The 20,544-nt window shown below is 54.9% G+C and overlaps 1 protein-coding gene across 1 annotated transcript in view; it reads right to left on the minus strand.

Annotated features, from left to right (window-relative positions):
- The window catches only part of Sorbs3 (sorbin and SH3 domain containing 3), a 22,947-nt gene extending 2,704 nt beyond the window's left edge, over positions 1-20,243 (minus strand). Inside the window, exons 1-18 of the mRNA XM_013034412.1 lie at positions 20,134-20,243; positions 17,787-17,943; positions 17,415-17,535; positions 15,039-15,232; positions 14,134-14,197; positions 11,090-11,128; positions 10,559-10,655; positions 8,838-8,922; positions 8,581-8,667; positions 8,426-8,479; positions 7,245-7,400; positions 6,535-6,581; positions 5,951-6,093; positions 5,507-5,556; positions 5,352-5,398; positions 5,030-5,144; positions 2,875-3,000; positions 5-178 (exon numbers count right to left, since the gene is read on the minus strand). Coding sequence (XP_012889866.1) covers positions 5-178; positions 2,875-3,000; positions 5,030-5,144; positions 5,352-5,398; positions 5,507-5,556; positions 5,951-6,093; positions 6,535-6,581; positions 7,245-7,400; positions 8,426-8,479; positions 8,581-8,667; positions 8,838-8,922; positions 10,559-10,655; positions 11,090-11,128; positions 14,134-14,197; positions 15,039-15,232; positions 17,415-17,535; positions 17,787-17,888 — 1,701 coding nt within the window. The 5' untranslated portion in view covers positions 17,889-17,943; positions 20,134-20,243. The remainder of the gene's footprint in view (positions 1-4; positions 179-2,874; positions 3,001-5,029; positions 5,145-5,351; positions 5,399-5,506; positions 5,557-5,950; positions 6,094-6,534; positions 6,582-7,244; positions 7,401-8,425; positions 8,480-8,580; positions 8,668-8,837; positions 8,923-10,558; positions 10,656-11,089; positions 11,129-14,133; positions 14,198-15,038; positions 15,233-17,414; positions 17,536-17,786; positions 17,944-20,133) is intronic.
- Positions 20,244-20,544: the final 301 nt, after the last annotated feature.

Consider the following 20,544-nt stretch of genomic DNA (forward strand, 5'->3'; position numbering starts at 1 on the left):
CTGCGGTCAGGCGGGGAGACCCGGGGAGCTGGGGGCCGCCGTCCTCGCAGAAGCGGAGCCGGGGCTCGCGGTTCACCTGCACGTAGCTGGCGGGGAAGATGCCCTGGCGGCCGGTGCCCGTGATGCGCCCCTCGTACCAGTTCTCGTTCACCTTGCGGATCAGACAGATGCGCTCCCCCTGGGGACGGGAGGAAGGCTGTCCTGGGGCCCCACGGAGCCCCACGCGTGTCCGCGGCCACCCCGCACGGAGCGCGCAGCAGGCCAGCCCAGGTCACACAGCTGGAAGGTGAAGTCAGGAGCCTGGGCAGCCCTGAGTTCAAATCCAGGCCTGCCTCTTTGGGAAGCCAACCTGACATGGCTGCCCGCCTCTGTTCAGCACTCTATCCCTCCATAGAGAGCTGGTCACACACAGGCAAACCCCCTGGGCCGAGGCCAAGCCCTGCGGCTTTGGGTAATCTGCTCTGCCTCCCTGCGCCTGGTTCCCTCAAGCCGTTAAGGGGAGAGACCCATGAGGCTGCTGTGAATGCAAGTGAAGTGGGTGGAGGGCCTGGAAGAAGCACTGGACAGGCCACCGGGTCCCGACCTCCCGTTACTGATCCCGAGGAAGGCTGGGCGCTGAGTGACCACCATCTTGGCAGCTGCCAGAAGGAGGCTCCTAGCCCAGGCCTCTCCCACCCTCGCCAGATCACCCCCCATCCAGCCAGCTCCTTCCCTCTGTGTCCCTGTGAGCAGCCCCTGCCTGGCACTCCCCAAAAGCAACCGATCTGAGGCCAGTTCCTTGCCTTCTTTTCCCAAAAGATTTTCTTTCACCTTATCTATAGTAAAAAAAATTATGTTTTAAGCCAGTGCCGGTGGCTCACACCTGTTATCCCAGCTATTCAGAAGGCTGAGATCTGAGGATTGTGGTTCCAAAGCCATTCCAGGCAGGAAAGTCTGTGAGAGTCTTATCTCCAAATACTCACAGAAAAAGCCAGAGTAGTATTGTGGCTCAATGGGTAGGGCGCGAGAGTTGAGCAAAAAGGGGCTCAGGGATAGCACTCAAGCCTAGGGTTCGAGCCCCAGGACCAGCAAAAATAAAAATTAAAAAGAAATTATGTTCCAGTGGAACTGTGGCTCAAAGTGGTAAAGCATTAGCTTTGAGCCAAAAAAACCCTCAGAGACAGTGCCCAAGCCCTGAGTTCAAGCCCCAAGACCTGACCAAAAATAATAATAATTATTATTATGATGTTCTAATAACAGCCAAGAACCAAGCCCAGATGGTTCATGCCTATAATCATAGCTACTCAGGAGGCTAAGACCTGACAATCAAGCTTAGAGCCAGCCCAGGCAGAAAAATCCAAGCGACTCTTCAATTAACCAGCAAAATGTTAGAAATGGAATTGTGGCTCAAGTGGTAGAGAGCTAGGCTCTAGCAGAAAAGCTAAAGGATAGTGTAAGACCTTGTGTTTAAAAAAAAAATGCAGGTTAGCTGGGTGCCATTGGCTCACGCCTGTAATCCTAGCTACTCAGGAGGCTGAGATCTGAGAATCTCAGTTCAAAGCCAGCCTGGGCAGGAAAGTCCATGAGACTCTTATCTCAGAAAACCAGAAATAGTGCTGTGGCTCAAGTGGTAGAGCCTTCACCTTGAGCTGAAGAGCTGAGGGACAGTACCCAGGCCCAGAGTTCAAGCCCCACGACTGACAGAAAAAAAAAAAAGCAGGTTATACCCCTCAGGGTCTACCTACCTGCAGATGGTAAAAACAGCTTTTAAAAATGGGTACAGGGGGGGCTGGGAAGGTGGCTCAGTGGTAGAGCACTTGCCTTGCATGCTCGAGACCCTGGGTTCGATTCCCCAGCACCACATAAGAAAAAAGCCGGAAGTGGTGCTGTGGCTCAAGTGGTAGAGTGCTAGCCTTGAGCTGAAGAGCTGAGGGACAACGCCCAGGCCCAGAGTTCAGGCCCCACAACCGGACCCAAAAAAAAAAAATGGGTACAGGGGGCTGGGAATGCGGCTTAGTGGTAGTGCTTGCCTAGCATGTATGAAGCCCTGGGTCTGATTCCTCAGTACCACATAAACAGAGAAAGCTGGAAGTAGCACTGTGGCTCAAGTGATAGAGTGTTAGCCTTGAGCAAAAGAAGCTCAGAGACAGTGCCCTGGCCCTGAGTTCAGGTCCCAGGACTGGCAAAAAATAAAATAAATAAAAATGGGGCCAAGCGCCAGTGGCTCACGCCTGTAATCCTAGCTACTCAGGAGGCTGAGATCTGAGGATCGTGGTTCAAAGCCAGCCCGGGCAGGAAAGACCGTGAGACTCCTATCTCCAATAAACCACTAGAAAACAAGAAGTGGCGCTGTGGCTCAAGTGGTAGAGCGCTAGCCTTGAGCTGAAATGCTCAGGGATAACACCCAGGCCCAGAGTTCAAGTCCCACAACCGACAAAAAAAAAAAATGGGTACAGAGCCGGGCACTGGTGGCTCATGCCTGTAATCTCAGCTTCTCAGGAGGCTGAAATCAGAGGATCATGGTTCAAAGCCAGCCCAAGCAGGAAAATTCTGCGACTCTTACCTCCAGTTAACCACCACGAAGACAGAAGTAGAGCTGTGGCTCCACTGGGTGCTGAGGGGCAGCACCCAGGCCCTGAGTTCAAGCCCAAGGACCAACACACACACACACACACACACACACACACACACAAACACACACACACACACACGCAAGCACAGGCAAGGCTACAACAAATAGGAATACTTGACTTTTTTTAAAAACAAAGAAAAAAATTGTTGCCATTTCCTGCAGTCCATTTCATACCTGACTCTATGCACCTTTATCTGCACCTGCACCTTTATCTATGTCTTCACCTGTCCCCCCAGACCCTACCACCTCCTGCCTGGCCCCACCTTGCGGAAAGACAGCTCCACCTCCAGGTCTCCCTTGAAGTTGTACTGGGCCACGGCGTCTCCGTACTCCACCACCTGGTAGGTGGGGGGCTTGATGGGCTTGGGGGTCTCATCCGCAGGCAACACCTGCAGAAGAAATGCCACGTGGCATCACCTGGGCTTGGGAGGGTGAAACAATAAAACAAAATGAGTGGGCAAGAGATGCCCCTGGCCAGAGGGATGCCAGTGCCAGGCACAGCCCCAGAAATGGAAGGGAAACCACAGCAGAGCAGGGTACAGGGGTTAGTCCCAGGCGGCCTCCTGGAGGAAGAAATTTCAGCAGAGGACTGTGGAGTGGGGAATTGGATGTGCAAAGGGAAAGTCAGTCCAGTTAAATGTCAAGTTGGACCATGGAGGAAAATGAAATATTCCAAGTTGCAGGAGCCACGCTGTTCTAAAACTGAGGCTTGTGTTTGAGTGTCTTGGTCCCTCTCCTCCCTTTCAACCCCTTTCAGGGGCCCCCAAATCCTAATGTTCTCTTTGTTTCATCTTGCTCATAAAAACCAAGAAGCTAAGCTATTTCACACTAAAATGTCCACTGATGGACTGGACTCTTGTATATACTTTGTGAAATTTCAGCACCGAGAGATTAGACTGTGGGTAAGGGAGGTCTTAATTCAAAAGCCTTAATTAAACAATGATCCTAACGTACAGTTGAATGAAATATACAAGTTGAATAAAAAACCACATAAAAAAATCTGTGGGATGCAGCTAAAGCAGTGTCTAGAGGGAAATTCATACCATCAGATGCTTTTCTTAAGATGAAAAAATTTTAAATCCATAACCTAAACTTTTCCTCTAACAATATAAAAAAGGAAAGGCAAATGAATCCTAAAATAAGCAAAAAGAAGGAATGAATAAAGAGGCAGTCATTAATGAAATTGCAAACAAAAACAATAGAGAGAAAGTAACAAAATCAAAATCTGGTTCTTTGGCAAGAATAAGAGACAATGCACATAGCTGTACCAGGAAAAAAGATATAGGACAATCACTTCTGAGATTAAAAAAAGATGAGACACAGCTGGGCGCTGGTGGCTCACACCTGTAATTCTAGCTATTCAAAAGGCTGAGATCTGAAGATTGTAGTTCAAAGCCAGCCTGGGCAGGAAAAGCCACGAAACTTTATTTATTTATTTACTTATTTATTTATTTGTCGGTCATGGGCTTGAACTCTGGCCTGGGCGCTGTCCCTCAGCTCTTCAGCTCAAGGCTAGTGCTCTACCACTTGAGCCACTGTGCCACTTCTGGTTTTCTGAGTGGCTTATTGGAGATAAGAGTCTCATGGACTTTCCTGCCCAGGCTGGCTTTGAACCAAGATTCTCAGATCTCAGCCTCCTGAGTAGCTAGGATTACAGGCGTGAGCCACCAGCCTAGCTTAAGGCCATGAGACTCTCATGTATAGTATAAACAGTGTTATGCCAATAATTTAGGCAGTTTGACATTCCTTACTCACAATCACAATCACCAAAGATCACCTGTAGATTTCTATCAAGTCTAGAACTTGCATTAAGAACCACAATCTCTGAAACACTGAAGAAACTCTCTCATTCCCCAAGTAGTGAGAGCAACAGGTATAGCGGTGAAAGAAGACATTCATGTGTGCCTTGTGAACCGCCAAACACTTGTCCACGATTCAACTTGTCAACTAGGACAAGGATTCAGATGGCTCACTCCCCCCAAAGGCAGCTTTAGAAAGAAGGGTTCTGAGTGGGGAATGTTTGCGACCCTGATAGCATGGTGGCTTCAGGCTGAGAAGCTAGATGACGTGATCATCTCCTGAGTCAAACTCCTCCAGGTCAAAGACATTCAGAGAGAGGTGGGGGCTGGGACGGTGGCTCAGTGGTACAGTGCTTGCCTAGCATGCATGAAGCCCTGGGTTCGATTCCTCAGCACCACATACGCAGAAAAAGCCAGAAGTGGCACAGTGGCTCAAATGGTAGAGTGCTAGCCTTGAGCAAAAGAAGCTCAGGGACAGTGCCCCTGGCCCTGAGTTCAAGCCTCAGGACTGGCCAAAGAGAGAGGGGGCGGGGTGAGCCCTGACCCTCAGTGTTTTATATCTAGGAAACCAAGTCTCTCCCAGGCCGGCTGCAGCTGGCTCTCATCTTCCCCCACTCACCTCCACATAATTGGCGGGGAAGATGCCCATCCGGCCATAGTGCTCTCCCTCCAGCCAGTTCTTGTCCACCTCCTTATGGATGTACACAATGTCACCCTTCTGCAGAGTAAGCTCCCTGCAGACCAGAGCAAGAATGTCACAGGAAGCGCAGGAAGCGGAGGCCTTCCTAACCTCTACTGCTCCAGACCCTTGCCCAGGGCATGCCCGGTCTCCTCTACCCCTCTGGGGATGCCCCACTGGAGTCCTGGGCCTCCCTCTTCTACAGAGCAGAGGAGCAGAGGTGGCCCAGGGTGGAAGAGGAAGGACTGAGCAGGCCACTTACTTGGGGGACTGTGCTTGGAAGTCGAACTTGAGCCGCGCGGCCTTCCTCTGGGCAGGGGAGAGGACAGAGTGGGCCACCTCAGCCAGGCTGGGGCAGTCTGGAAGAACAGGGGTCCCCCCAGGCCCTCCCTGCCCCAGGACCCTGCCCCTCCCTACCTTCTCTTCCTTCCTGACTGGGCTGCTCCCTCTTTCCCGGGCACTAGACTCTGTGGAGAAGCAACATCTCAGCTTGGGGCTGGGGTGGGGATGGGGTGATACCTTGTCCCCACACAGGACAGATGCCACACCGCACGAGCAAGGGGCTTTAGACCTTCCTGTCTGCTGTCTCCTGCAGAGTCCAGGTGAGGACAAAGATAAACACCACAGGCTGGTCGCCAGTGGCTCATACCTGCAAGCCTACCTTACTCAGGAGGCTGAGATTTGAGGATTGCAGTTCAAAGCCATCCTGAGACTCTTAGCTCCAACCACGAAAAAAACCAAAAGTGGAGCTGTGGCTCAAGTGGTTGAGCACCAGCCTGGATCAAAAAAAGCTCAGTGACAGTGATCAGGCCCGGGACTGGCACAAAAAGAAAAAAGAAAAAGGACTGGTCTTGGTCTTACCTCGGGCTGAAGAAGGGTAGGCGAAATCTCTACGACCCAGGAAGGGGCTTCCTCCTCCATCTGCCATCCTGTGGGGGCTCAGGGGTCGGGAGGGACCCAGGTAAGGCGCATGCGGGGAGCTGGACCTCCAGGCGGTGGCGGGGCTGCAGGGGTACAGAGCGCGCGCCACCTGCATGGGGGGCTTCAGCTCCCACCCCAGACTCCCCGAGATCTTCCCGCCCCCCTCCCCGCTGCTCCCCAAGGCATCTCCTGGGTCCCGGGCTCTCCACAGGATGTCCTGCTTCCCGAGCAGCGGGGCAGGCAAGGGTGAGGCCCGGGCCGGCCAGGAGGGGAGGCGGCCCGAGCGCGCGGAGGCGCGGGTGGTGCCTCGGTGCCCGGGCTCGGGGCGGGGTGCAGCCTCCCGCCCCACCCCCAGCGGGACCAGAGGGGGCCCCCGGGCCACTTTTCCGCTCTCCGCGCCCCCTCCTCTCTCACACTCCCCCGGCTCCGGGCGCGCCCGTGCCCGACACTCGGCCACGTCCCCTCCCGGCCGCCCGCGTTCCGGGCCCGGCCCGGCCAGCGCCCCGGCCCGCGCCGCCGCTCACCTGGCCGGGAGCCGCTGCTCCGGGGTCCGTCGGGGAGCCGGCGAGCTCTGTGCGGGGAGAAGGGGCGCGATCGCGGGCAGGACCGGGCCCGGCAGCCGCAGCCGCCCGCCTCCGGAAAAGTTCTGTGCCGGGGAGGGGCGGGCGGACGGGACGCGGGGTCCTAGCGGCGCCGGAGGAAGCGCGGGGCGGGAACGGGAGGCGGGGCGGCGGGGGAGCGGAGCCTGGCTGGAGATGGGTCCCGGGCGCGGCGGGGCGGCGGGGCGCGGGGCGGCGGGGCGGCGGGGGAGCGGAGCCTGGCTGGAGATGGGTCCCGGGCGCGGCGGACGCCCGGGCGGCGGGGGAGCGGAGCCTGGCTGGAGATGGGTCCCGGGCGCGGCGGGGCGGCGGGGCGCGGGGCGGCGGGGCGGCGGGGGAGCGGAGCCTGGCTGGAGATGGGTCCCGGGCGCGGCGGGGCGGCGGGGGAGCGGAGCCTGGCTGGAGATGGGTCCGGGGCGCGGCGCGGCGGGGCGGCCGGGCGGGCCGCGGCCCAGGCCTGACGTCAGGATTGGGCCCGGACGGTCCCCAGGGCTCCCTCGGACGCCCCGCGTTTTGTAAGGAGAGCGGGAAGGGCTGGAAGTGCGCTCGGGGTCGCCCCAAGCCGGGGGAGGGGGAGGCTGGTACCGGGGTGGGGGGCACGCTGGAGGCGACACCTTGAGGGTGGAAGCTGGTACCTTGAGGAGCGTCATGGAGGAAGAAGCTATGTTGGGGGATGCGGAGGGGGTGCTCCCCGAGATGGCTGCTTTGGGAGACGGCTGCCGGCTCTCGATGGCCCGCAGGTCCTTGTCCAGCTCCGCGCTCAGCTTGGCCAGCTCTCGCTCCAGCAGAATCTGGGGGTGTGTGGGGGGCGATTTGGATGGGGAACCGTGCACTGGGGGTGGGGGTGGGCTGGTCGGAGGTCAGAGGTCAGATGTGGGCTGCAAGCCAGGTCACACGTGCTTTGGTCAAGAGCAGGCCTGAGGAGTTGTGGGGGGCAGGATAGCCACTCCGGCACAGAAGGGGGGCTCAAGGCGGCAGCGTGGGCACCCTGCCACCTGCCTCCTACCTAGCACGCCGGGGTGCTTGGCAGTGCCATCGTGTTTTCCTACTTTTTGCTATGTGAAGGGTTTGCCTGAAGGGTTCCCTGTTTCCTCTCCAACTTCTGTGGCCCTCCATGGCCTGGCTTCACCCCTGCCTGCCCCTCCCCCCATGCTGCCCATTTCACCGTCCTGTGTGATACACACACACACACACACACATGCATGTACCCGTGTGCTCACTCACAGCGTCCCCCGCTCTGCTTTTTCTTCTCCCCAGAGCAGACTCCACCTGGCCAAGCTGAGCTCCACGTTCAACAATTCCTTGCACCCCTACCTGTAATCCTAGCTCCAGCCTATAATCCTAGCTACTTGGGGAGGCTAAGATCTGAGAATTGAGGTTCAAAGCCAGCCCAGGCAGACAAATCAGAGACTCTTATTTCCAATTCCTGCTTGCGTTCGGCTCAACCCATCTTAAGGATTTACCTTAAGCCAGGCACCATTCTGGGTTCCAGAGATACGAGAATCAGAGCCTTTTCCCCAGGCTTTCCCCATATTCACGGGGACTCTCAGAACCCAGACTCCCCCGCTTTTTTGTTTTGGTCAGTCAGGGGCCTGAACTCTGGGCCTGGGCGCTGTCCCTCAGCCCTGCAGCTCAAGGCTAGCATTCTACCACTTGAGCCACAGCGCCACTTCTGGCTTTTTTTGCTTATGTGGTGCTGAGGAACCGAACCCAGGCCTCATGAATGCAAGGCAAGTGCTCTACCACTGAGCCACCTTCCCAGCCCTGACTCCCCGCTTTTGATCCTCAACACAGCTGTCCCATGCTCCTCTCTCACCTCGATGGGCTGGGAGCTCTTCTCCACAGGGTCATCCACCAGTGGTTTCTTGGGCTAAAAGGTAGGAAAGGAACGTGCAAGGGAATAAACACACTTTCCAAATGCTTCAGCTGAGGGATACATGCGCCCCCCCCAGAAGACCTGGTGACATTCACCTTCTGCCCAGTCTCTATTTCTTGCATAAATTGGTTCCAGGAATCTTCTGTCCAAACATTCTCCACCTTCTCTCGGCGTTTGGACACCTGTATGGATGTGGAGAACCGAGGCTCTTTTCAGACTGCACACCATGGACTTGCAGCCACCCCCATGCTCTCCTGGGGAGCACTGTCTGTGCCAGCTCTACGGAGGGGCGTGGCCAGGCAGCATGCTGGGGTGGGGGGACCCTCCGTGGGGAGTGTGGTCAGTGGGCTACCTGGTTTGTAGGCTGGAGCCCCGAGGCTGCTCCAGGGTTATAGTTTAAGGTGCTTCTAGGTGTCTCTTCAGGGTGTTCCCAGCTTCTGAAGAAAGAGAGTAACATTTCTGTTTCTAAAGGGAAACTGAGGCATGAAGGAGCACACAACCCTGGAAGAACAGCCTTCTGTCTATCCAAGCCCAATGGATCTATGCCACCCGGCGCCTTCCTGTGGAAACTGGTATGGTGAAAGTATGCAAGAGTACAAGTTCCAACTTTACCACCTGAGTCGCTGAGAGCACTTGGGGAAAATTACATGGTGCTCTATTGAAGACCTGTCAGTGGGAGTGATTCAGTGAGGGAATGAAGGTGAAGTGCCCAGGAGAAGGTCTGGCACAAACATCAGCGCCCTGGGTGGCCAACCCTTTCCTACTGGCCTTCCTTCAGCTGAGCGTCCGGCATTGTGTTTGATGTGCTGCATGCCTGCAGCTGCTCTTCTGGTTCCATGGTCTTACACCCATGGCCAAGGATAAAGGGTTACATCTTATTCCGAGGAAACAGCCCAGAACAAGAGGCTCCTGAGGCATCTGTTCCACAGAACGTGGGCAGAGGGTGGATTTAGGGGCCACCTCGGCCACAGAGGCACTACACTGTACCATCCGGGCTGCCTTTAATGTCCCAGATGCTGTTTCAAATCTGGAGATTTCTACCAGATTTCCTACATCAAGCTTAGCCAGTGATGGAATGTCTAACCAGGGGGTCAGGATTTGTTAGCTATAATTATGACCTTTCCTCTGATATTAGTAATTAAACGTGATCATGAGAATGGAATGTGTTGTTCCTAATGGGAGGAAGCTCTAGTCGTAATTGGCCCTGTATTGGACTGGCTTTGTGCCAATCATGATGCAGGATGCCTATATATACCTCCCGTGGCACCCACTTATAAGACAGGGAGGGATACTTAGACTCTGATTGGTTAAATGACCCAAGATCACATGGCTACTGGCAATGCATTGGCTTGAATCCCAACTCTGAACTTTTTTTTTGGTGCCTGTTCTGGGGCTTGAACTCAGGGCCTGGGTACTGTCCCTGAGCTTCTTTTGCTCAAGGCTAGCAACAGTGGCACTTCTGTTTCTGTGTATGTGGTGCTGAGGAATCAAACCCAGGGCTTCATGCTTGCTAGGCAAGCACTGTACCACTAAGCTACATTCCCAGCCAAACTCTGGGTTTTGTCTGGATCTCTTGTTTCTCTTTCATTGATGATGCCTAAGTCACAGGTCAGCAACGGCTGTGGTAGAGGGCACAAGCAGCTCATGGATGTAACAGAGTTCCGACATTCTCAGGGTGGGGTGGAGCCCCTCCAGGGCTCCAGATGTGTTTACAGAGGGAAGATTTTCCACCTCCCCTCTCTGTAGGATGCCTCTCTATATCTAGGCAGGAACCTGGGTTGATGGCCACAGCACCAGTCTGCTCTTAACAGTTTCTGACCCCAGTCCCCATGATGCCCCCCACACATGACCCCTAAATCCTTAAAGGGATGAAGTCCTCCTGAAAACACAAATATTCATGATTTTAGTAAAAGTATGTAAAAATTTCCAAACTAGGAAAGACTACCTTTCTCTTTTGACGGGGCAAATCAGGAAATCTAGGGTGGTAGAGACCTGATTGGGCCCCGAGTCTGTGCCAGATGTGGCCACAAGGGGGCGCCAGTCCCCCTCAGGGACATGGCAGGTGCAGCTCACCGGCTAGGAGTCACTGGCTGGTGGCCAGTCCTGGAGGCAGGTCTTTGCTGGGCCCCCGGATACCTGGGCTCTGCAGAGGAGGCACAGGAGGAAATCCCTGGAGGTGGAGGAAGACAGGCAGGGACAGAAGTTGGATAACCCCGTAAGGTGACAGAACCCACCTCCACCCTAGCCCCTTAGTGACTGGCTCCCAGGTGCAGAGGTGGGCCCTGGGCAGCAGCATGCAGGCTTTGCCCTAAACGTTTTACAAAATCTTCAGAATAGCTTTGGAGCAGGCAGAGAGTCCATGGTACAGATGAGGAAAGAGGGGCCAGGGAACATCTGGCCAACATGTGCTAGAGCAGGGATCCCATGGAAGGAAGGAAGAGTTCTGAATTTAGAGCTCCTGACATGAGCTATAAAAACTTCTTCCTATTAAATCCTGCTACCTAGGGAGCTTGAGAGCCAGGTGGGTCCCCGGTCCCAGCTCCTCTCCAGCTACAGGCAGGCACAGGGCTGCTCAGGCAAGTGAGCCCAGCCCATTCCCCTCACCTTTGAGTGGATCTTCCAAGGTCCAGTCCAGCTGCAGGTCTGGGAACAGAAAGTACTGGGTCACCAATGGGACAGGGCGCCCCAGGAGGCTGCCTGGCCAATCCCAGCACCCCCCACCCCCCTCACACACACAGAGCAAGGGCTGAGGGCTGAGTCAGGACCTGAAGAATGTCCCCAGGGAGAGCAGCCGGGGGAGGGCTTCCAATGCCTGCCTTTGCAAGCCTGGGCCAGCCAATGGGGCAGGGCCTTGCCCACACGCAGCTCCTCCCACCTGTTCCCACACATACACACCCTTTCCTGACCACTGCCCTGGCCACTATTCCTTTCCCTTCCCTTTAATTCTCAATCCCTTTGCCCGGACCCACTTTCGGTGTGCAGTAAGATCTGAGGCTCTCTGGGAAGAGCTACTGTCCAATTGGCCCACCAAAATACCCTTCTCCGGAGCCCATCTTCCTCTCTCTGCTGGGCCCATTCCTATTCATAGCAGACTGAGCATCTCACCCAACTCTTACCAAGGATTCCAGTGACCTCCAAGAAGCCAGCTGAATGATCAACCCCAAGTCTTCATCTTGCTAGACCACTGGCAGCATCTGTCACAGCTCACCCCCTCCCTCCCTCTCCTCTCACCTGACTACAAGTAGGTAGGCTGCTGCTTTCTTGGTTTGTCTCCTCCCTCCCTGGCTAGACCTTCTGTCTGCTTAGCTGGCTTGTTGCTCACCTCTGAGCACCCATGGACGGTGTCTCCCCATCTCCCTAGATGATCTCGGCTACTTTAAAGCTTTTATTTGTTTATTTTTGTTGGTAGTCTGCAGCATGAACCCAGAGCCTCAAGGTCTCACTTGGCTTTGGCTTCTTGTTCACAGCTGGCACTCTAACACTTGAGCCATGACTCCTCTCTGGCATTTTGTCAGTTACTTGAAGATGGAGTCTCTGGGACCTTGCTGCCTGAGCTGGCTTTGAACACAGATCTTCAGATCTCAGCCTCCCGATTAGCTAGGATTACAGGCACAGCCACTGGTGCCCATCTGCCTTAAGGACTTTAAAGTACAGTTAGCTCTCTATAAGCACAAGTGTCATATCCAAGGATTCAACTCTAAAAAATACCCACCTGAACTTAACATGTACCAACTTTTTCCTTGTTATTAGTCCCTAAACAGTTTAGCATAGCCACTCTATAGAGCATTTACTGTGTGTGCATGTGTGCTTGGATATAACATGCCCACACGTCTCTCATCATTCCTGCCACTGTCCTGATCTAGCTTAGATTGTTTTTTTTTGTCGGTTGTGGGGCCTGAACTCTGGGCCTGAGCGCTGTCCCTCAGCTCTTCAGCTCAAGGTGAGCGCTCTACCACTTGAGCCACAGCACCACTTCCGGCTTTTTCTGCTTATGTGGTGCTGAGGAATCGAACCCAGGGCCTCATGCATGCAAGGTAAGCACTCTACCAGTGAGCCACTTTCCCAGCCCCTGGCTTAGATTTTTTTTTAACTTAAGAGGTTTAGTTGTTTCCCCCACCCCAGGTTAAAAATAAATTATCTTTAAGTAGTTGTACTTTCACAAAGCAGTTTATAAGTACAATACATCTTGTTCAATGGCACCCCTTCTAGCCTAAAGTGGCAGTTTCATGGATGGGCTTTTTCAGTGTGAGCAAGCAGGGGAATCTGTCACACTCCCCACCATCTCATCTGCACGGCAGAGCCTTCTCTGCCATCCCTGTGGCTCCTGCTCTCTTGCAGAGCAAAAAGCTGGAATCTTCACAATAGGCTCAAAGGCGGGTGTGTGAGCTGACCATGAACCCTCTCTGCTTCTTAGCCCAGTCCCAGGTGCCCACTGCTCCCAGCCACCAGGCATGCTTCTCCCTCTGGGCTTTGGAGCTCCCTCTGCTGGTAATCCTAGCTACCCAAGAGGCTGAGATCTGAGGATCACTGTTCACGGTCACCCTGGCTTCCTTCACTCCCCAGCCCCAAGCTGCTCACAGGGGCCTTCCCTGACCATTCCAGAGGAAATTTGGCCTCTGTATTTTCATCCTAGGCCCCTCCTGCCATCTGCCACAGTGAAGGTCTATCTGGTTCTTGTTACATTTTTGTATCTAGAATCATACTCAGTTAAGTGCCTGATAGTCAAGTGTGAAGTCGACGGCGGGCACTGCTGCATTTGGGGCTGTGGAAAGAACTAACACTTCACCACCAGGAATGACCACGAATGGGAGAACTGCAGCCTGGCAGGATCTCAGAGGCTCCCCAACCCTCTGCGGACACTGACCACAGCTGGTGGTCACCCTTTATGGTATAGTGGTTTGACCTCAGGTCCAAGATGTTCTAGAGGCCACTGCTGGTCCCAAGCATGGAGAGTGGATAAGAAGACTCTCTTTTCTTTTCCTTGCTTTTCTTTCCTTTCTTTCTTTCTTTTCCTTCCTTCCTTCCTTTTTCTTTTTTTTTCTTTCCTTTCTTTTCTTCCTTCCTTCCTTCTTTTCTTTCCTTCCTTCTTTCTTTCTTTCTTTCTGTTGTGGGGCTTACACTCTGGGCCTGGGCTCTGTCCCTGAGCTCTTCAGCTCAAGACTAACACTCTTAACACTTGAGCCATACCACCACTTCCAGTTTTCTGGTGGTTCATTGGAGTCTCATGGACTTTTTTGTCTGGGCTGGCTTTGAACCGAGATCCTCAGATCTCAGCCTCCTGGGTAGCTAGGATTATAGGCGTGAGCCACCGGCGCCCAGCTCTCTTTCTTTCTTTTCTTTTTCTCCTTTCCTTGGTTGCTTCCTTCCTTCCTTTATTCCTTTTTTTCATTTGGTTTTCTTGATAGGTTCTTCTGTGTAGTCTAGGATGGCCTGAAACTTGAGATTCTCAGGTCTCTACCTCCTGAGTACTGGGATTCAAGCACCCCCACACCAAGGTAGCCTATTTTAGGAACCACTCACCTTAGAGCCCGGGAGTGTGAAGAATCTCATAAGCAGTTATGCATTTTTTTTGCATTTTTTGCCCCTCCCTCTCAGGCTCTTGCTGCCAGAGTCTACTCTAGAGAGTGGGCTCCAGCAGGGGGTCTAACCTGGCATTTTCCGGTGAATCTGCTGGAACATTCGCCGATACCAGTCTCTGGGGCTGCCAACACTCTGAGATCAGAAAATGCAAAGTCAGGCCTTCCAGCTCGCCCATCCTTTCTTTTCCAGATCAAGTCACAAACGGTTTTCCTTCGTGAGCTCTATCTCTGGCCACCTCGAACCCCTTGGGTAAGCTAGGAATGTCCCTTTGATGTCTTTATAGCTTCACGCAGCACGCCACATATGACTGAGACCCATGGAGGAAGGACTTCCATCAGTGTATATGGCGACGATCTCTTGTGAGATTTGGTGTGGTTTACATGTTTTATCTTTTCTTTCCTCCATTTTCTTGTGTCTTACACTACAAGAACACGTATTTCTAGGTAATGGTACGTAATAATATGTAATAACGTGGTGGGGGGCATATTTCATCTCACCCACCTCACCTGGGCTTCCAAACAGTGCTAGAAGGCATGCAGAGAGCGTGGCTGGCCTGAGACATGAAGGTAGATAGAAGAAGGTAGATGGGAGGTAGAAGGTAGAAGACCTGAGGCCTTCTCATTCATAGTTACTTATGGGATTATAATGTTGTGAGAGCCCTGCCTGACCCTGGACATGCAAAACAGAGAAGGCTCCCACCAAGTTCAGTTGTTATGGTGGTCACTCTCCACCTGTAGGACCCTGGTAGGAATTCAAGAGCTAGACCTCCCCTCACTTGTGCAACTCAGACCCCAGAACACTGGTGACAAGGTTCATGATCCTCTGAAATGTACCATGGCTGAACCCCTTGCTTGGTGGTCTGGGTTTACAGTCTTTATGCCACACCCCCATCTCACACATAGGAGTGGAACTTAGTAGTACAGATCCCTGCCCCACCCCCATCTGCCCCCCTCTCCCCCAGCCTTGGACTTACAGATCGGGGGGCAATGGGCATGCCGCTCTCATCCACAGGCCCAATTCCTTCGTACTTGACCCAGCGCTTGTCCCGATGTTTGTTGTCCCTGGTCCATGTGGCTGACCAGCTCTGGGCATGCTGAGAGGCAGGGGTCTTTGGGCTTGAAGAGGGCCGGCTCCCAGGGCCTGGCCAGGTCTGATACCATGCAGGGTCTGTGGGGGAGGTGCAGGAGAGCATTCGCTGAAGATGGACGGTTCCTACCTTTATTTGAAGCTGTGTTCCTTAGAACTTTGATCTCTGAGAGCTCAAAGTTTCAACATTTCCTTGTTTGTTTGAGTAGATGATGTAGACTCTACAAATCTCTCCATCGACAAGCACCACCACAGGCTTCTGTGTATTTTATTTTGTGCAAGTACTGGGGCTTGAACTCAGAGCCTCATATCCTCACTTGGCTTTTTTCCCTCAAGGCTGGTGCTCTACCACTTAAGCCACACCTTCACTTCTAGCTTTTTTTCCCATTAATTGGATATAAGAGTCTCACCAACTTTTCTGCCTGGGCTGTATGAGATCCTCAGATCTAAGCTCCTAAGTAGGTGATATTACAGTTATGAGCCACCAGTGCCTGCATGGTTATTTCGTTTTTTTTTAAATTAATTTTATTGTCAAGGTAATGTACAGAGGGGTTACTTGTCACACTTGTTACCTCTTCCCACTTTGTTTATTTCTTAAGATAGATTAAAAATGGAATTTGTAGTTGGGTGGTTGTGGCTCATGCCTGTAATCCTAGCTACTCAAGAGGCTGAGATCTGAGGATTGTGGTTTGAAGCCAGCCTGGGCAGGAAAGTCCGTGAGATTTGAGACCTCCCCCCCCAGTGAGACTCTTACCTTCAACTAACCATCAGAAAACCAGAAGTGGTGCTCTGGCTCAAAGTGGTAGAGCACTAGCGAAAGAGCTCAGAGACAGCACATGGGCCCTAAAGTTCAAGCCCCACAACGGGAAGAAGAAGGAAGAAGAAAGAAGAAGGAAGAAGAAAGCAGAAGAAGGAGGAGGAGGGGGAGGAGGAGGAGGAGGAAGAGGAGGAGGAGGAGGGAGGAGGGAGGAGGGAGGGAGAGGAGACTGTGTCCCCCCCCCCCAAATCCTGCTTTCCTGGGACCCTTCTAAGTGTCTGCAAAATAAAGGCTGGAAATCATTACTTGAATTCAGACCCCAGCTCTGCCACCTACTGGCTGTGAGACTTTGGGCACATCAGTTAACCCCTCAGGAACTCAACTTCCACTTCTGTAAGAGGATAATAACTAGCAGACTCCCTGGTAACTAGTGAGTGTTGCTGTACCCAAGCACAGACGGCAAAGAGGACAGAAGCTCATTCCCCAATTGTGGCTGCTAATCGCCAACTTCCCCAGAACCTTTGGCCCTTAAGTAGCTAGTGTAGCAGCCTAAGGGCTTCTACACAGATGGACCTGTAGTTGAAGTTCAGCATAGCCTTGGCTACTGATCGTCTCTGAGATGCAGGCTCCTCGGTAATTAATGCTCATATTGTGCCTCTCTCCTAGGATATGGGTGGTCTACATGAGTTGAGTCTTGTAAAAATGTCTTTATAGAGCCTACATGCTGCAAGTACTCAATAATTACTTGGGTTTTTGTTGTTGTCATTTGTTTTTATGGTGCCAGAACTAGAGGAATTCAGAGTCTAGGCACTGTCCATTAGTTTTGTTGTTTTGTAAAAACTGTCATTCTACCACTTCAGCCACAGCTCCATTTCCAGCTTTTGTGGGGATAAGAGTTGGAGATAAGAGTATCATGGACTTTTCTGCCAGGTCTGGCTTTGAATGTCAATCCTCAGATCTCTGCCTCCTGAGTAGCTAGGGTTACAGATATGAAATACCGGTTCCCAGCCAGCAGTTACTTGGTAGATGACTGAAGTCCCTCACATACTGTGAGCCTCAGGGTTGGTCTGTATTCAGAAGTTCCCAGGAGCTCAGAACCCTGGGACATGGCTGACCAGTCCTCAAGCTACTGCTTTTACCTCCAGCTGGACTATGTGAGCATAGACGGGGCAGGAGAGCAGCAGCTTCTTTTCCAGCCAACATTCCCCACCCTTCCATTCCCCACCCAGGCGATTCTCCTTGGCCTCAGGATACGTCTTCTGGGGAAGGAGGAGCTATGGCAGTCTGCTCCCTCCCTGGCACTCCTCCTTCAAGGTCAGCATAACACACTGTGCAGGGGAGAGGCCCTGAGCCGAGCTGCAGGCCCTGGGAACCTTTGTGGCCTTGAGTCCCTGCACTTCTGCTACCCTCTCTCAACCCAATAGCATGGGATGCGAAGGCCCACGGGGCTCCAGTCCCCGCCTCCCACGTGGGACTCACACAGCAGGTGCTTCTGAGTACACTCACCTGGGTGCCGTGAAGCATCTCTCCTTGGTGAGGTGGTGTAGCCATTGCACACAGTCCTGGGCGCAGGGTCGTGGAACTGGAAATTAAGGGTGTTGGAGCCACCATTCCGGATCACAGGCACCTGTGGGGAGGGGCCAGGAGCAGCAGAAGTGGCCAGGGATGACTGCCAAGGAATAGCCCACACCCCACAGTGAGGGATCCAGGCCAGCCTGACCTGAGGGGAGCCATGGAGGCTCATGGGAGCTCTCTTCAGACTCTCTCCACCCTCTAAATCCCTTCAAGCCTCTCTCTCTCTCTCCCCCACCTAATCTGCTGGAGCTCCCACTAACTGGGGGGATGCACAGTGTACCCTCCTCCTTGCCTTCCACTCACCCGTGACCCCCGCAAGGTTGGCCCTGCATAGGCCCGGAAGTGGCTGGGGATGAAGTCGTCCAGGCTGAGCTCAGCTGGCAGGCTGCTAGACGGGCCTTGCATGTTGGGGTCAAAGTTGGAGGGCTCCGGGTGTGTCAGCTTCTCCTTGGCCTGTCCTCTGCAAGGAAGGAGGAAGGAAAGGCTCAGCTGGACGGCAGTGCCTGTGCCCTCTTGGCTCAAGCCAGGGCTTGGGGGCGGAGGGGCTGGCCGTGGGAGGGGGCTGAGATCAGCTGGGTGGGAGCTCAAGGACCCAGGAAGCAGGCCACTGTGGGCACCAGGCCCGCAGGCTGCCCGTGCCGGCTCCCAGAGGCACAATGAACTGCTTGTTAGGCCCTGGGCAGGAGCTCCGGGTGGGAGTGGGGGAGGGGAGGCAAGGAGTGGGAGAGGAGAGGCTGGGCAGGAATGGGCCTGTGGCCTGCTGGCCAGACCCTGGATGGCTCTCCCCGCCACTAGAGTCCTCTCCCCCCAGAGGTAAGGCACAAGAGCACTGTGCAGCTGGCAGAGGCGGCCTGGGCACACAACACTTTGTTTCAGTTCCTCTGTCTCCCCCAGGCTCCGTGTAGCATCTGCTTGCCTGAAGGGACAAGGAGTTACTTGGTCCCAGAGCAGCAAGGTCACCAACCCACAGCCCTAATTCCTACCAGGGCCAAGAAGCATGGGGGCATTCCGGTAGCAAACCCACTCCCGAGCACAGGGCAAAGTGGGTGCCTTGCTGGCCATTTGCCCATAGCAGTGACCCAGCAGGGGCTGAGGGGAGGGAGGGGCTGTAAGAGACATGGTGACAACACAGATAGATGGACATGCTCCCGTTCTGGAGTGGTGCTGAGTACATGCCTTGGGGTGCTCCCCTGCACGTGTACACACGCACACACGCACACATGCACGCACACATATGTGCGTGCGCACATATGTGCACACACACGCACGCACACACACGCGCATGCACGCACACACACACATGCGCACACACGCACAACTTGCTGCTCCAGGCTCAGAGTTTTGAATGTGTAACAGGCCAGAGAGTCATTATAAAGTCAGGTCAGTGAAGAGAATTCCATACAGAAGAGATGAAGCAAGAAGCGAGGACAAAGGCCGGGAGGGCTGCGAGGGGGTGGTCCTGGATCAGGGTGCTCCCAGGGTGGCTTTTGTATCCACAGAGCTATGGGCAGAACCTGTGCCTCCTTGCCGTCACTGATGGATTGGTCACAGTGGAGCCAACTTCCAGAGTGTTCTAGACTTGGCTGAATGAGCCTCGTAGATAGGTGCTGGCTGTGGTGGCTGTAGGGCATGGCATGGCTTGGGAGGTGCTGAGTGTGTGTGTGTGTGTGTGGTGTGTGTGCGTGTGTGTGATGCATACACTCGTAGGGTGCCTCAGGAGTCAGGAGAGCAGCATGGGGGCTGTGGATAAGAGGGGCGTCAACTGAACGCCAGGCGCAGTATATGTAGTAGACAGTCATATGACAAGATAAAGAGTTGTGGGGACAGGAAGGGATTGTGGCACCCACTTCCCGCTCTGGCCTGAGGGCTGGCAAATGTACAGAAGAGGCTAGAGCAACATCTTGTCTCTGGTCTGCGTTAGTGGGGATTCTTTCTGGCATAGAAACAGCCTACTGGGGACACAGCTTTTCCAGGCCAGCCCCTGCCAGAGCCGAGGGGAGTGGGGAAACTACAGCTGGAGGAGGGGCAACTCCCCAGCTGGATCCGATTAGGATTCTTACCAAACGCAGACACACCCTAGCCCTCCCGCTGCCCAGGCAGGGAAAGTGAGGCCAGACAAAGAGTGGACGTTCAGGAGGCTTGGGCAGCTTAGTCCTGGTGGACAGCCCCCACCTCTCCCCTTCATCCTCCCCCCCCTGCGGCCCCCAGGCTGACAAGCTTGCAGCAGCCCTGCCATCAGCTGACCGGCCTTCCTCCCCTCCCACCCCTCAGCCCCGACCACAAAGCGGCCTGCTGGTTTTCAGGGGGCTTTGGATCACGTGTAGGGGTGGGGTGGGAAGGTGATCCCGGGTGATCTCTGGGCAGCCCTGTCAGGAGACATAAGCAACAACCTCTCAAGTAGAGACAGGCATGGTGGAGAGCCGGTGACCTCTCTGTGGCACGGGAGAGGCCGTGCCAGGCACCCCTCGGGGCAGCTGTCCCCACTCCGCTGGCCCCCCGCTTTCCAGGAGGGAGGAACTTCTCACAAGCCTCCCCACTTCACAGCGCGGGACCGGGACCCCGGAGGAGGGGCCGGTGCCTGGCCCGGCTCGCGTCCCACCCCCGGGGCGGCCTCGCCTCCTCCCCGCCCCTCGCTCCCGCCGGCACCTACCTTCCCCGGCGAGCAGGTGGAGGGGCCCGAGGCCGCCGGGAAGGGCAGGGGCATCCCTGCCCGGCTGCGGCGGGGCGGGGTGGCCGGGAGAAGGGCGAGCTGTGGCGGCCCTCGTGACCGGGTCAGGACGCTGGGACGGGGAAGAGGAAGGCCGAGCGGGAGGCTGGCTCGTGGGGTCCGCCCGGCGGCGGGAGGAGTCGGCCCGAGCGGGGTGGGAGCGGAGCGTGCGGTGCCCTGGGCCAGGGCGTCGCGGGGACGCGGGTGGCCCCGCGCCCAAGGGGCCGGGCCGGCCGGAGGCGGCGCCGGGAGAGGCTGCCGAGGGTCCCCGGGGAGCCCGCTTGGCTGCCCCGGCCCCCACCGAGGGCTGGCGGCGGGAAGGGGGCCGGCGAGGGCCACTCAGAGTTTCCAGCG

The sequence above is a fragment of the Dipodomys ordii genome, unplaced genomic scaffold (genome assembly GCF_000151885.1).
Source record: "Dipodomys ordii isolate 6190 unplaced genomic scaffold, Dord_2.0 Scaffold189, whole genome shotgun sequence".
NCBI lineage: Eukaryota > Metazoa > Chordata > Mammalia > Rodentia > Heteromyidae > Dipodomys > Dipodomys ordii.